Source organism: Castanea sativa, chromosome 5 (assembly GCF_040712315.1).
Source record: "Castanea sativa cultivar Marrone di Chiusa Pesio chromosome 5, ASM4071231v1".
NCBI classification, from domain to species: Eukaryota; Viridiplantae; Streptophyta; class Magnoliopsida; order Fagales; family Fagaceae; genus Castanea; species Castanea sativa.
Window position 1 is genome coordinate 26111044 of NC_134017.1, and position 16793 is coordinate 26127836.

The window sequence follows — 16793 nt, forward strand, 5'->3', positions numbered from 1 at the left end:
TAAATTTTCTATTCAAAATTGATGTATAATTATCTTTATTAGATAAATAAATTAAATAGAGATAATTATTTATCTTTGTTGATTATTATCTTTATCAAAATATGATCTTTATCCAAAAAAGATAAATAAAGATAATTATCCCTAAGCAAAATTTGGGTCAATCAAGAGTCTACTACATATTTTTAAGCATATCAATTCATGGTGGACCTTACCCTCTAAAACCACTATAAATAGAGGACATCCCCTCTCATTTTCAACATCAAGTTTTTTAAGAAGCTCAAGCTCTGGAGAAATTCTGTCTCAAGAATCTTTGAAGAACTCGAAGAATTTTTGAAGAACTTGAAAAACTTGAAGAACATTCGAAAGTTTAAAGAACTTGAAGGACAACAAATCTCTAACAAGCTTAAAGCTAGAGACTGCTTTGGTTCGTTGTGAAGACCATTTGTTTCACCTTTCAACCAAATTGTAGAAAATTTCTCTTTTGAGTCAAGACCATAAAGAAGATAGAATCAAATGAGCATTTTTTTTTTTTTGTAAAAGAGTCAAACTAGAGATTGTACTCACTAGTTGATTAATACAAAATCATATCTGTGGAACACATTTTGTTTGATTTTCTACTATTGAAAATTTTGTGTTTACAATGGTATCAATTAATTATTAAAAATTAAAGATAATGGTAGGTTTTGGTTAGCTCAACTAGTAAAGTCTATGATGGTTTAATAAGAAATTTATGATTCAATCTTCACTTACACCAAAAACCAATTGATGTCTTGGTCTGATGATAAAGAGCAATAATCAAATAATGGATAAGCATGTTCCAAAGGCTTCCAGGTTGTCACCACCTGTGATGGTGATGCATTCTCCTCCTCGACCTATCACTGTGAAGGACCAAGAAGATTGGTAAATCCCACCTTGCGTTTCTAATTGGAAGAACCCGAAAGGTTATACCATTCCGCTTGATAAGGTCTTGCAGTTGATGGTAGAGGTCTTCAGAAGGCATTGTATGTTGCGGAGCAGAAGGCCCAAGAAGCTGTAGTCATGAGGTCGATGGTTCAAAAGGAGTTGATGATGGAGAAGGAAAGCAAAGAACGTGTGCTGAGGGCATTGGCTCAAGAGGCACGTTCTGAGAGAACTGGTGTGGCACCCCCTGCTGCTGCCATGATAGTTCTGATATGAGCATTGATGATGAGCATGAAAGCAGGGAAGAACGTATGCTGCGTGAGAAAATGCCTGAGGAGTGATGCCAAGAAAGAGAGAGGGAGAGAAGGTTGGAGGCCAAGGATGCCGCCATGGAGACAAAGAAGAGCGAGATCACAAGAGATAGTGATCGAGATATTAGTGAGAAGGTTGCTCTTTGCATGGCTTCTTCTGCTGGAGGAGCAGGAAGAGGAGGAATGGACTCTGGATTCGCAACTGATGACCATTACAATGTGTATGACAAGGCCTTGTTTACTGCTCAGACAACACTTTCAACCCTATACAGTAGGCCAAACAAAAATGTTGATTCCAAGATATGGAACCACAGAACAGTTGGGGATGACTAGTCCAAGAGATGGACCACTTGAATTTGAAGAGGATTATTTTGGACTGGATCAGTTCTTGACAGAGGTGAATGAGGGTAAGAAAGCCCTTGAGAAAGTTGGTCCTGAAGAGTCTACGAGAGCAAGTGCTGAATCTTCAATGTGAGATGGCTATGAAAGAGGTTCAACTCGAACTTGCATTGGATTTGAAAGAGAATACTAAGTAGCTTCTTTTTTTTTTTTTTTAGTTGGGCTTACAGTGAATGAAAAAATTTTGTAGCTGCAAAAGAAATCCTAGATCCTTGAAGTGGTTTGTGAAGGATATGCATTTCTGTTCATAAGTTTGATGTCTCGTTTTCCTTTAGTAGTTGCAGAAAAGCTATCAATTTTTCTTCTATTTATTGCTGCCATGCTTGATGTGCATATATAACTTCTTCTTCTTTTTTTCCTTTGAGATTATCTGTTATCCTTTTCTTAAATTTCTGTTTTCTTGTTATATGATTTAAGTTAAAGCTTTCATAGCAGATAAACTTCACGCATTGATTCTGATCATAGTCTTCTGCATTTCCTAGATAATCAAATCCTAATCAAACTTATTTTAATGGAATTTTTATGGTACTAGGATGTGTGTGCGATTTGTGTAAAGTCGTATGTGAGGAATTTTACTTTGTAACTGTTTTTAGGTGTTTAAAGTAATGTAATTTCCTGTAGGTTTTGCTTTAGTTATGACTAAAGATGCTGGGGATGCAATTACTTTGTTGCAATCCCTTGCAGGCTCTACATTTTATAGCAATCAGCTTCTTTTGACTGCTTGTATGGGGTTTTTGGGTGTAAATGATGCTAGATTGCTAGAACTGAGAAAAAAGAAAAGCACAAATCCAAGGTGCTGTCCCTCTATTCTTCAGACTATGATAGATTTGTAGCTTATTCTAGTTCTAAGCACCACTGAATCTTTTTTTTTTTTTTTTAATTTATCTTTAGTTAGCACATCAATTTATAAGTAAATTTTAATTTAACATATATGTGTGTGTGTGTGTGGTAAGTACACAACTCACACACCGTGTGACATAACCCTCCAGCCCTTGTTTATGGCTGAATGAGATGCATCTGATCCAAGGCCATTGAAAACATTTATATTATATATCTTACACACACACACACACACGTATATATAAATTATATTTTTTCTTAGATGGTTCGATTGTGTGATCCTAGCTGCCAGTGACCTTGCAACAATTGTGCTCATGGGGTTAATGCCCTGTCTAGGTTTGCTGATTTGATTAGAAGTAAGAGGAAACCTAAAAACATAACCTTTAAACTTTAAAGGCTGTGGGGTCACACTATGGACACTGCAGTGCAGGTTCCCTAACCTCTACTTGACCACCGCACACCCTTGGTGCGATAGTCACTTCACAGGTATAAATGCTTATGGAGTGTGGGGGGCAAGGGCCGGGGTTCAAGCCTCCAGGAGGGAACTCCACACACATATACACTTAGATTAAGTTAGAGTAGAAAATCTATCTTGTAAAAAAAAAAAAAAAAACTCTACTTGAACCATACTTACATGTGGTGTGTTTTGTGTTTGAAAAAGAGGGTACTTATTTTCGATAATAATAATGGCTGCTATATGAGTTAAACTTAAGTAGATACTTCTAAATATAGATGTCTTTTGGGGTTTTCATTTGTGCTGTTATTATCAGTTTTGTGATTGCTCCTATTTTACTTAATAGATCAATGGTTTCAAATGAATGAATATAGGTTGGTGTGCTTTTAGAGATGTTCTAGGATCTCTTACTCCTGCAAGTCATGATATAATGTATTTGTTAGTCTTAAATAATCCAGAGTTAGGCCACTTAGATAAGTTAGCTTAAGGAATGGATACCATTTTTACAATTGTAGCCACACAGTAATTAAAGTTTATCCTAGTTGCAGTAAGTTTTGTTAGTGATTAGGATCATTTGATGCGTCATTTAAAAAGTTGTTCCCTGATTCATTTTTTATTGACAGTAGAATGTCCTTACTGTCTCTGGTTCTTTTGCTTATGCGACATCGTGTTAGTGAAAAATTATTGGGGAGGATTGTGTGAGAGTAGCTAAACCATGCTCATATGATACTCTTATACCACTGTTTATAAAAACATTAGTGCTAAGCAATCGCACAATGAACTAGAATGTAAACTGCAATTTGAAATTGTACAAATAGAGGGTGCCTACTGTGAGTTATTCAATGAAATATATGAAATAATCTTCTAAAGAGCCTAAAAATCACTTCATTTTAACATTGCCAATGATATAGGCACTCTATTTTGAAAATTTACATGATGTACACTTCTATTTCGATGTGATAAGACGAACAATTTTGAAACTGAATTTGTACCGTATAACTTGGCACATGCTGTGTCTGAAAACGTCAATGAGATGTATGTAGTTGTGCAGCTAGTGTAACTGAACACTTTAACTCTGTTCATACTAATTGAATTGAATGTCCATTAATAAATGCCATTTTTTTTCTTTCAACTAAGTAGACACTAATTGATTTCTGACCTATTACTAGTAGGAGATGTAAACTTGTTGCAAAAGAAGTGCAGCGCTTCTGGCTCTTATTGTCATGAGTGGATCTCACACCAAAAAAAATAAAAAATAAAAACACTTTTCCTACCTAGGTGTACTGATGCACTGGCTAGACTAGGAGCAAATATGGAGGAGGTTTTTGTTGTTTTTGATTCCCATCCCCCTGATATTGTATCCCTCATTTTGACAAATTGGGCTTGACCCAGGATCGTTTTTGTAATTCTGTGGCAGCTGCCACTTAGCCTTAATATATTATCTTTTCTACCAAAATTAATAAATAAATACTAATGCACACTTGTTATTGCACACAACCGTACACAATTCACAATTGCAATGCAAAAAATGTGTACATCTACCGTTGCGTACAATCAAAAGTGTAAACTAAACACCACACTTTCCTAATTTTGAGGCAATATATATCGTGATGTATGTAAAAGTACTATCTTTAATTACGTCTTCACATTGGAATAATATTGTATTAATCACAATTAACTCAAAAAATTATAAAAATAGTTATAATATATTTTTCTTTTCTTTTTTAATTTTATAATTTGATAGTTACAATAGAAGCGGAGAGAATTAAATCCTCAATATCACGGTTGAAAACACCAGAAAGTGTCAATTGGACTACATGATTCTTGGCTAGTTGTAATATTTTTTTTGTCTCTAATATTGTTCTTATGTTAACATGAAAGGAATGAAATAAAAGATTTAGAGAGATAAGAGAGTAAAACAGGATTCACATACGGCAAAACTCATATTTTTACAAGTCCCTAGTAATTATATTCTTACTTTTGTGAATTATATTTTTACTTAAGTAGTGTAACATTACTGAGAGTTACACTAAGTATAACTTGAACCCAACCCACCCAATATAGGTTATATGCACACAATGATTGACCTACAGGGATTATTGAGTATGTTTGACTTAAGGATAATGATATATCTTGATTCAACCATTAAGGGTATAATAAGATGCATAATCTCTAAAACATAGGGCATGGATACAATTTTTTTTTTTCGTTTAAAAAAAAAAAAACAGCTAGGTGAATATAGTAAGACAATAAGGTTATTCAATTATATTTGCCCAAAGATAAAATAGCAGATCTTCAAATACAGTATAAAGCTGCAAATGAAAGAGTTCATGCAATGAGTCGGAGATGAGGAATTGATGATCAACCAACTAAAAGTAGACACTAGGAAGTCCCCACTCTAAGTCAAGGAAACTTTTATGATTTTGCTAGACGTACAAATGCCTTGGCCAAGAGCCTCACGAATCTCCTTCACGTGGCCTTTGATACTCCAAAATTTAGCAATTTCTTTTAAGAATGAAGTTTTTCTCAAAACTAGTTTGAAGATAAACTCTACAAACTCATCATATATCTTTATATTGAGTGTGAATTTTGAAAATCTAACCGTTAGATTGCATATTCTTATTACATTCTTAATGCTTACAAAATTTCAAGAAGATCAAATATCAATTGCTGTGTCATCAAATAAATATTATAATTTTAAATTTTTGTAATTTAAAGTTATATATAAAAAATAAGTTAATTAATTAAATAGTAAATAATATCTAATTTGAACAAATTTGATACACATATTAAGAATATAAATAACATAAAATTCAACTGTTAAATTTTTAAAATTCACACTAAAAAAAATATATGAAAAATTTGAAGAATTTCTTTACATACTAACTTAGAAAGAAATTTTGTCCATCCTTTAAAGCCTTGAAAGATCCGATGATGCCTTTTAAGAGTAGCTAGTCCTTTGAATGGATGAGAGTCTGGCATTTGGATCTGAATTCTGAAAAGTTCACGTGGAAAGCACTTTTATATTTTTAGTAGAATCGCGAAAATAATTCAAAATTATAGTGTGTGATTATAAATATCAACCAATCACATCAATGTTACGTCATGGAATAAGTTTGAAGAATTTTTAATAATAAATGCTATTTTTTAAGTACAAATTAAGTTGTCACAGTCATTGTCAGTGTCATATATAAGCATGAAAAAAATAATTTGGATTTTTTTATATATTATTTCTTTTAAATAATTTTTTTAATTTTTAAATAATAATATAAATATTTTTACACTATTTTTTTATTCACATAAATATTCATAAATAATTTTAAATTTTTAAACACTCATACTAAATGCCCTAAGTCATTCACATCATTCTTTGTTTGATAACTTCATGTCAATTTATGCATGTCTATTTGAGTCATTGATTTTGACATTAATGAGATAATCAATTCTTATGTTCATGAAGTACTGATAATTTCCTCGTGAAGTACTGATAATGAGACAATCAATTCTTAAGAATTTGACTACTTTTCACTTAGGAAAATTAAAAATAAAATAAAGTTTCTTTGAATCTTTTAAGTGATCCAAATATGTTAACATTCACATCAATACACAAATTGTATATAATTTTTTTCTGTCTCTTTTTGCCCCAATTACTGTACATAAAAAAAATGACCATTATTAGTTTTATTCATATGGCAAATAAGTTGGTATGAATTTAAAATTTTGTCAAAAGTGTCCTACTCCCAGATACTAAAGTTATTTTTAAGTACTTTCTCAAAAAACAAAAAATTAAATGCCCACAATCTATCAATTTTTAAAGAGTGTCTCGCGTCCATTATGTAGTGGAAAAAGTTTGGCTACAAATTCCACTAAAACAATTAACACATCTATATTATTTAAAAATATAATCATTAGAGTGCATGTTTTTTATATTCTTAACACGTATGTCAAATTTCATGTCATTCGAATGTTATTTACTATTCAATTCATAAACTTATTTTTTATGCATAACATTAGACTTCAAAACTTTAAATTTAAATATTTAATTGATGACATAGTTATTAATCTTAGATCTTCTAAAAATTTTGCAAGCATGAAGGATATATAAATGAAATATAATCCAACGATAAATTTATCAAAATTCACATCCAACAAAAATATATTGGATGCAATTGCAGCCATTAAATACAACTAAATTTATAACCAAACTTTATATATATATATATATATATATAATGAGAAATCATTACATATTTTAAAAATGTATGACTTAAAAAAAGTGTAAGCTAATACCATGTATAATTTGAACCTCTTAAAAAAAAATGTATAATTTAAACCATATAATTATAATTTTTTTTAAATTGTAATTGTGCATATGCACAAGACTACACACTAGTAATTATTAATGTTAGGGTCACATTCTTTAAAAAATATATATATAATGAATGATTTCTTTTTCTTATTTTATTTTTTGAGAATGAAGCTAGGATTTAAATTAAAGAAAGGTCAAATCGGCTTGAAATATATCGTTTAGGTGAAGAGAAATATCCTTCATCTATACCAAAAAATTTGTGACATTCCTAGCATACCTAGCAACATTATAAGAAATAGAATTGACTTAGCGTCATCCATGTGAAAAAACTAATAAAACTAGACGATTCTGCAATTAGCTTTGCATCTAAGACCAAGTGTTCAAAAGAAGCTAGAGAGTCCTTATGAATGATTTGATGTTTATAGTTGGTTCTTGTGATGGTTTATATATAAAGTAATGCTACATCCACAAATTATTTTACTAGCTAGGCTAACCTCTTATTGTTTTCATCTAGGCCCAATGTTATTATTACTTTTTCATTTACCAATAATTGCTTACTACATCATCAGTTTGTAAGTTTTATTTGTAAAATAGTTTGCATCTTCAGCATTATTTTTATATATAAGAAACATTATGTCTTTGTCGATGTAATCTTTCATCCACCATTTACTCTTTAGTATTCTTTATCATAGTAAAGGGGTTAGGCATCCTCCTCTATATGTATATAGAATATAGTTACAGTTTTTAACTTGGTTTGGATATTTTTCTTAGGGTACAATTGGCATATATATATACTTACAATGGGAAAGGAGGATGTAAATCCTAAATGTTTTTAAAATATTAAGAAATGTCAACCAGTAAAGTTACAAAACTCTTAACAAAGATAAAAGTGCACATAACAATGAATTTCATTGTAAATGGGTATTTGATACCATTTCATCGTAAGTACTTAATTCTTACCACGAAAGTGCGAGACGAGAAATACTAATATCATGGTGCATGCTTCAATAAAATCTCTCTTCTCTAGGTGATTGGAACAATTCAAAATCAATTATCTAAAATCCCATTTGGTCTATGATTTCAAAATTCTTGAGAGATAGAGCTTAATTTTATGATTTATTAGTAACAATAAGTATCTCATACATTCGATATATGCAACATTTTTCTCAAAATTGTGAGATTCACATGCTTTGAGAAGAATGTTACATATGTCAAAGCAAGAGATACTGCACGCAAACCAAACAGTTTTACCAAAAGCTCATGTTAATACACGTGCAAGAAGAATATATATAGAGATGGAACGAGGGAGTTTAAATAAATAAATAAAAGAAGAAGAAGAAGAAGAAGAAGGGAACTGAATAAAAACACAATTTATTTACTATGAACTCCCACAAGTAAAATTTGTTGCTACATAAAATACTACTAATAAATTTCCATAGTAACTAAACACTTTCTAGTTCCTAGAAAGATGGACAACCTAAATATCTATGGAGGTGTAAATAAACATATTGAGGGTAAGGCTTATAACCTCCTCCTTACGATCTCAAATAACAAACCTCTATTTTAAACAAACAAACAAACACAAAGTAATGACAAGAGCTGAGCACATGGAAGTCCCCATGCTTTGCTCAGCTAGCCCCATGTGAAGTTGAAAGTACTTGGTATTTTTAATTTCTATTCAGGAGTTCCTCAATCATCTGCAATGCAACCCTCTCCTCCTCATTTATCCCATCTCCACCTTCAGGCTGCCGAGCCTCTATTTCGGCTTTGTTTGATACTGCAGGCAAGTTTTTCTCGGGCACACCTTGTCCACTTTTCTCTCCTAGTTCAACCATCATCACCCAATTGGAATCAGAAGAAGTACCTGCACGTTTTTGCCAAACCCCAATATGGGAATTCTCTGTGTCAAGCCTGAGGCAAGTAAGAGACGGCGATGGGAGTTTGCAACATTTGCGAAGCTTTGCACTAAGGACTTTAGAGAGTGCACTATTGGATGAAGATGTATTAGAGTTGTTGTCATTGCCTATTTGATTTGTGACCACTGGGAAGTTTGTTTTGGCATTACGACCACTCATCAAAATGGCTGCCTCATCATAGGCTCGCGCTGCTTCTTCTGCAGTTTCAAACGTCCCAAGCCACACCCTTCTTTTCCTACAACACATGAATAACATAGGAGTCAATATGGACTGCTTATAAATATGTCGCACATAGAATATACTCATGTTATAATAACAAAGTTGTAGGATATACATAATAACCATATATATGCAACTATAAAATTGAATATATATTTGAGAGTTCTACTTATCCAGTTTCTATAAGAAGAAATTTACACACAGACATACAAATGATCCGATATTTTATGACAGTCGCAGAAAATTTAGGCTCTAATGTACTTATTCATGGTATATCCGGAATTCTTATTGTTGGAAGCAAAGTGTACTACAAACTAGTAGTAGTTGGAAGAGGGAAGAAAAGAAAAGGAGAAATTTTGAAGCATGTGTTATATGCATGTTGTGAGAAGATATCTAGCAAGAGTTTGTTGAAAGTACAGTAATGGATGACGAATCTCAGCCACCCATGAGCCCCAGTGGCGTTGCCTGACACCTCTGAACTTCTTTGATTGTACCATATTTGCAAAGCCTGGCACACACAGAGAGAGAGAGAGAGAGAAGGAGGGGGGTGTAAAGTGCCTTGAACTGAAGGACCTGGTGCTTGAGATTTATGAGAATTGATCATGGTATGTCACACTATCATGTGCTTAACAGCCTAACAATTACACCACTTGAGTTTAACCAAATGACAATTAATTTGTATGACTTCACAGAATGACTTTTTAACTAATATAGTCCTTTTTGTGGTCCAGTAACATTAATATAACCACATTGTGTGCCCAACATATGGGCTCTAAGGAGTCCAACCTCATAAAGAACTTTCTTAACTAGCATATGTCGCTATTTACACAAATTTAGTGATGCTGCTTTTGCACTCTCACCCTCAGCGCTACGCTATTGGAAAGAAAGTAATAATCAAAGTCATTTATGAGTATTTCTGCATATCCAAGATATGAATTACATACAGATAATCCGTAGAGTCTTTACTCCTAATGGACCCTTCACAGCGTGATTCATAACATTGTGTTATCATTACTTTGCTTATTTTGAAAATCACTTACTGAAGTGAATATTCTAAGCTCAATATTTATACTGTAAATGTAGGCAATCCACAAGTTCATGAAGGTGGCAGGCTGGCAGCTTTAGTTCCCATCATTGAAAGATGATTCGAATACATACATTGAAGTGGCAATTAATAATTCTTCTCATCAAATGTGCTAGAAATCAAGCAACTTTTGGTATGCCTTCTGAAACTATTTTGAATAAGAAAACTAAAAATTTGTAGCGTAGTTGGATTTCTGGTTTGTTGCAATAAAACATAATGCAAGAACTTAGCTTTATAATTTACAGCTGTACTTGGAGTAGTGGTAGTCAGTCTGTGCTATAGTTGTAGTGTCATCAATGATCTAAATTAACTTAAAGAAGAGAGTTTAATTTGTCTCTGTTTCTTTGCAATTGTTTTGTAATAACAATTCTGTTCTTTGTTGGGGATGAATTTTTCATACTCAATTGCGTATTGTTTAGTAATTAAATTAGCTCCTAAGACTAATTTGGAAACCACTTTGAACAAATAAGAAGATAAGCAAAGTTATGAATAACAACCTTTTTTGGCATATAACACCTTATTTTAAACATTCACTATAAGGTTAAGGATCCTTTATATCCGGCATGGCCATTATGCCTTTAAAGATGACCTTTTCAAGGCAATCCTTCTAGGAGATTTGTGATCTGCAAGAATAGCCTAAATTAACATATTTATTTGAGCAAATTTTGGCTGTTTTTTTGGGGATATTATGTGCATCAAAAGCAATAATGTCTATGTCGACCAAACCATAATGCACCGAGCTCAGTTTTGGAGGTGGCATAGTAGAATATTTATGGTAATGTACAGTCAGGATCATATTTTCTCATCACGAGCACAGCAACATATTGTGGGAAAAAAATTGACGGTGTACTATGGTTGTACCAATGATCATCTCATAATAAAAAGGTTGTACCAATGAATTTGGGTTATACACGTCTTTGCCTTACCTTTATGACTTGGTAGTTGGTACCATGGCGAATTCAAAGCCCCGACCATAAAACGCCCATCGCTTATATAAGTAGGTATATTATGAACATTATCTTGTAAATCCATGGAAATTTTATTTACATCAATTTCATTAATTTATTAGCTTAACAGTTTAATATATCTCCCTTTTTTTATACAGGAAGATTAGAATTTTATTAAATAGAACAAAAAGAAATTACATCATTTGAGAGAACGAGTTTTAAGAAAGAAAAACTCTCCCATTTAGATGTAGTATTTGTTTTGTAGTAATTCTGTTTGCTTTAAGCTTATGGTCTGTATGTAATCGTGCTATGGGCTATCATTCTTGACTCCACTTCTAATGCAAATTTCCAAATTCATCAATCATGATTAATAAGAAGCTCATGATATTCCCATTAAAAAAAATCACTCTTCCTTTTTAGTAATAGTGTTGTACTTGAACTTTCATGTCGAAAATATTTCTAACTCATTTAATATAATCAAGAGAAAAACTCTTTTGTGTACAATGAATAGCCTTAAAGTTACAAAATGTTATATTATCACGGCAATCCAACCAATGTGTCAAATTTTTTTCGTTGTGATTTCTTTAATTCTTCTGCAATCCTTTTACAATAAACACAATATAGGATGGAATGAATAAAAATTAATACTTTTAAGTTGCTTTAAATCTATTTTAAAAAATAAGTCATAGATAGACCATTTGAAAAGAAAAAGTATATTATCATACTTTTGATGCTTCTATGTTAATTTATTTTTCAATTTACTTTTAAGTAATAAAATGATTTGTTTGATATCTTATATTTAGATTAATCTTTTAAGTTCATATAAAAATGGCTATATGTTGATTGTTTTATTTATTTCTTTCATAGTCACCTATGAAATATCTTTCTTTCATTTTTACCTATGAAATATGTTTAAGTACAACAACAATTACACTTAAACTAATGTTAGGCACAAAAAAATTAATTTAACTCTTGCATTATATTTTATATGCTAATCCAAATTTTTGTTTAATTAGTTAACTTATTATTAATTATACTAATTAAATATTTTTGGAATAAAATTTGTCTTCACTACCCTTTTACTTTCATCTTGCTCCTAAACTAAAATCTTGGCTCCACCGTTGTCAATTTAAATATATGTCTAAAAATAATAATAAATAAATAAATAATGTAATTTAATTATCTAAAGGATAAATGCACTGCCTATACATGGAAATAGATAGCGAAATGAGGAAATATAAAGTAGAATATAAATACTATATATAGTTTTTTTTTTTTAGAATACTAAGTATTTTAACACACACAGGATGATATTCAAGTTTGTGCTGTGTATCCAAAAGTTAAACCCTTTTAGATATACACCACTATCAGTTTCTATACTGTATATAGTTAAATGAAAGAATCAAGTACAATCATTGATCATGATAAGATTCATAATAGGACATTAATGAGTTAATCAAAGATACATTGATAACAATATTAATTTAGTGTTTTATAGAAAACCTTCTGATTTGGTTCATTCTCAAATTTCAATAGACATAGCATGAGGATTCAACTGAACCCTTGTTACATTTATTACTCATAAGATAAGTACTAGGTAAATATGGTAAAATTTTAACCTCTGATATTTTTTACCCAAATCAAACACGCTACCAAGCTGTACTATGAAATATCTTAAGTACAACAACAATTACACTAAATCTAATGTTAGGCACACAAAATTTAATTTAACTCTTGCATTATATTTTATATGTTAATCAAAATTTTTATTTAATTAGTCAACTGTTTATTAATTATACTAATTAAATCTTTTTGGAATAAACTGTCTTCACTACCCTTTTATTTTTATCTTGCTCCCCTAAACTAAAATCTTGGCTCCATCACTGTCAATTTAAATATATAATAATAATAATAAATAAATAAAATAATGTAGTTTAATTATCTAAGAGATAAATAAACTGTCTATACATGAAAATAAATAGCCAAATGAGGAAATATAAAGCGGAATATATATACTGTATATAGTTGAATGAAAGAATCAAGTGCAATCATTGATCATGATAAGATTCATGATAGGACATTAATGAGCTAATCAAAGATACATTGATAACAATATTAATTTAGTGTTTTATAGAAAACCTTCTGATTTGGTTCATTCTCAAAGTTCAATAGACATAGCATGAGGATTTGAATCAAGTGCTATTGCAACGTGCAATTGTCAATCTCATGCAATGATTGGGGCTATTGCAACATGTAATTGTCAATCTCATGTGGGATGTAAAAGCTGATTAGGATTTTTTTTTTTTTTTAACCTTCTAACTTTCTAACTTTTTTATGTGATTAATTTTTACATCTCACATGGGAGTGATATATAATTGCATGGGCTATTGAACCAGAACTAAATCCATAACATGATGACTTTAAACTGATCCTTTTGTCAACAAATTCTTTGCTAAACTAGTAGTGTCTTAAGGATTATGCTGAGTTATATTCAATTGATCCCTTGTTACAATTATTACTCATAAGATAAGTACTAGGTAAAGATGGTAGAATTTGAACCTGTGACATTTTTCACCCAAAGCAAACACACTACCAAGCTGTACTACATCTCATTCCCAACCAATACCATTTAAAGGAAAATTGATTTACCCCACAACGTTTATATATAGGTTATATAAGTAAGATGTTAGCATTATTCAGTAATGTAAAGTGAGGTAGAATATTACATAGATTGCGTTGGTTGAGTCTGAGAATGCTTCTGGTATTGTATGTTTATGCTGCATAAGTGAAGGAAATAACTGATGTAACTTCGAGAATCATCAATGGAGAAGGACCACTTGGCCCCAAGCATGAGCCAACGTGCACATTACTTCACTGCTTCCAGTAAAAGACTAGTACCTTATTACTTGGTAGAGATAGCATCGCTGTGTATAACCAAAGTTGGCTAATGACCAAAGCTATACCAACCAATAACAATTGCTTGTTCTGGTTAGTTACAAAGGTATGGAATGTATCATTAAAGTTTTCAATATGGTTTCATTTCCACGTGATCTAATTTTCATTCAAATAATTTAAGGTGAAAAAAAAACTTCTTTCGAATAGTGGATTTTAGCAGGTTGAAATGAATTTCTAATCAATTGAGAGGTCATTTGATTCCATTGATAATGAGGATTTGAAATATTATACATTAATCAATTAAATAGAAATTTAAGAATTCAAAGAAAGATGGATTTTTAAAATCCTTCATATATTCAAACACAAATACAGATAAAATAAATCTTATCCTCTGTTCACTAGAATGAAAATATTGATTGGTGAAGACTATACAGCAGGTTAGTGAAAATGGGAAAAGTTTTCATCACAAGAATGATACGTGGTCAATTTGGAACATGTTTTATGTTCATATCATGTTCAGCGCTCAAATGCATTGGATAGAAGCTAAACTTGATGAAAATCATGTTGGAGTGATTTTATTTGCCACAACCTTTGATGTAGACTCAATAATATTGTGGAAGAACTAAGAACTCCATTACCTTGTGACTGGTAGTTTGGTAGAAAGATTTGACCTAAACAATTTCCATGCCCAAATTTGAACTCAAAGTAATAACTTGCAAAACTCCTACTCAATCATGCTAAGCCTATAACTTTACTTCCATTTAATTAAGTCCTTTAAGTTTCAAGTTTATTCAATTAAGGTATTTTTGTCAACTTCTATTAAATGTTACCGATAAATGAGTCCAAATTTGTCTTTTTATTTTGTCAAATTTTTTATGTTAAAAATTGAAGATTGATTGAAGCACAGATTGACAAACCAATGCAAGTGTCTTGTTTCTTATTTTACTGCTTAAACTACTTACTATGTAATAAGTGTTTTAGTGTTAGATGTACACAACGGCATGTCGTTTGTACATAAGAGTAGGTTCATTAGTTACATTGTGGTGCCACTTGTCATGATTAGATTGGATAGTAGGTTAGTCATTCTGTTATGTAATTCCCACTCCTCTGCTCCCAATATATAAGGACAGAGCAGATATTTAATCAAATACACAAAATCATTTTTCTCAAGCTCACGATGTTCACACTCTCTGTATATTTCCTTTTCCTTCATAGCTGAACCTTCGAGCTTGCATTCTGATTTCAACATGGTATCAGAGCAAAACTAGTTCAGAGAATTGTTCAAGTCTGGTATTCTTTGATTCTTCCTAGTTCAATTTCATTTTTCAATTTCTTGGTGCTTCTTCCAGAACAATTAGAAAGTTTCTTCATTGTGTTTCTGATTGATTCTTGCACTAAGTTCATCATCTTCTAGGTTTTGATTTCTTTAGCAAAATTGAAATCTAGATTCTCTTCTTCATATTGGAAATTGATTTCTTTCAATCTTAGGGTTTTCAATTCCCAATTTGCAGTGAGTTCATCAAGATTGTAAATTGAATCTAGATTTGTTCTCTTTCAATCTTAGGGTTTCAATTTCCAATTTGTTGTTCTCTGTTGTGATTCAATCAAGATTGTAAATTGAATCTTGATTTGATTTGGTGGTACATCATATCACTACATTTGCTGCTTATCCTTTGAAGCATTCTCTGGAAAATCAACTCTGGTTTTTCTTTTGTTAATTCTTGTTTGGGACTCTGTATCTTCATCTTTGCACTAAGCATGACTGAAAGTACATCTAGTGCAACTACTCGTACTGCCCAACCTTGGGAAAATTCCTCCAGTCCATATTTCCTATCTAGTGGTGACAATCCTGGTGCTTCATTGGTGGTTCAGCCTCTTACTGAGGAGAATTATAACACTTGGAGTAGGGCTATTCTAATCTCCTTGGATGCCAAGATCAAACTGGAATTTATTGATGGCTCCATTCCTAAACCTCAATCTGTTGATCATCCCTATTACACAGCCTGGTGTAAGTGTAACAGCACTGTCTTAGTTTGGTTGTTTAATTCTGTTTCTAAGGATTTACAACCTAGTATAGTGTATTTCAAGACTGCCAGAGATGTATGGATTGATTTGTAGTATAGATATGGGCAAGGTAATGGGCCTAGGATCTTTGAGTTGAGAAAGGAGATTAGTGCTTTGACTCAAGAGAATTTATCCATCAATGCATAATACACAAAATTTAAGGGACTTTTGGATGAATTCACCAATTTTAGGACATGTACCTGTGGTCATCAAGTGGAGGATTGTACAATGTCTTTTTTGATGGGGTTGAATGAAACTTATGCTGCTGTCAGAGGACAGATTCTTCTTATAGATCCTGTGCCTCCTTTGAGGAAGGTTTTCTCTCTTATACTTCAAGATGAGAAGCAAAGGAAGGTGGGTGCTACCAAGAAGATGCAGCTTGACACTGCAGCTGCTTTAGCTTCAGCTTTGGCAGCAAAGAATGTTAAGTATGCTAAGAAAGGTGGGCCACAATG

General features: G+C 31.8%; 2 protein-coding genes and 1 pseudogene across 2 annotated transcripts; 2 read left to right on the plus strand and 1 right to left on the minus strand.

Annotated features, from left to right (window-relative positions):
- The first annotated feature begins 1172 nt into the window (after positions 1-1172).
- Positions 1173-1743, plus strand: LOC142634990 (SNW/SKI-interacting protein A-like; annotated as a pseudogene).
- Positions 1744-8625: 6882 nt separating this feature from the next.
- On the minus strand, positions 8626-9912 carry LOC142637354 (ethylene-responsive transcription factor WIN1-like). The gene is made up of 2 exons (XM_075811631.1): positions 9766-9912; positions 8626-9364 (listed from the first exon to the last, which is right to left on the minus strand). The coding sequence occupies exons 1-2, from the start codon at positions 9843-9845 to the stop codon at positions 8881-8883; spliced, it is 564 nt and encodes a 187-aa protein (XP_075667746.1). The 5' UTR covers positions 9846-9912; the 3' UTR covers positions 8626-8880.
- A 6120-nt stretch (positions 9913-16032) lies between these two features.
- Positions 16033-16392, plus strand: LOC142634991 (uncharacterized). Its single transcript, XM_075809215.1, has one exon. It carries the CDS (start codon positions 16033-16035, stop codon positions 16390-16392), a length of 360 nt encoding a protein of 119 aa, XP_075665330.1.
- The last annotated feature ends 401 nt before the right edge of the window (positions 16393-16793 follow it).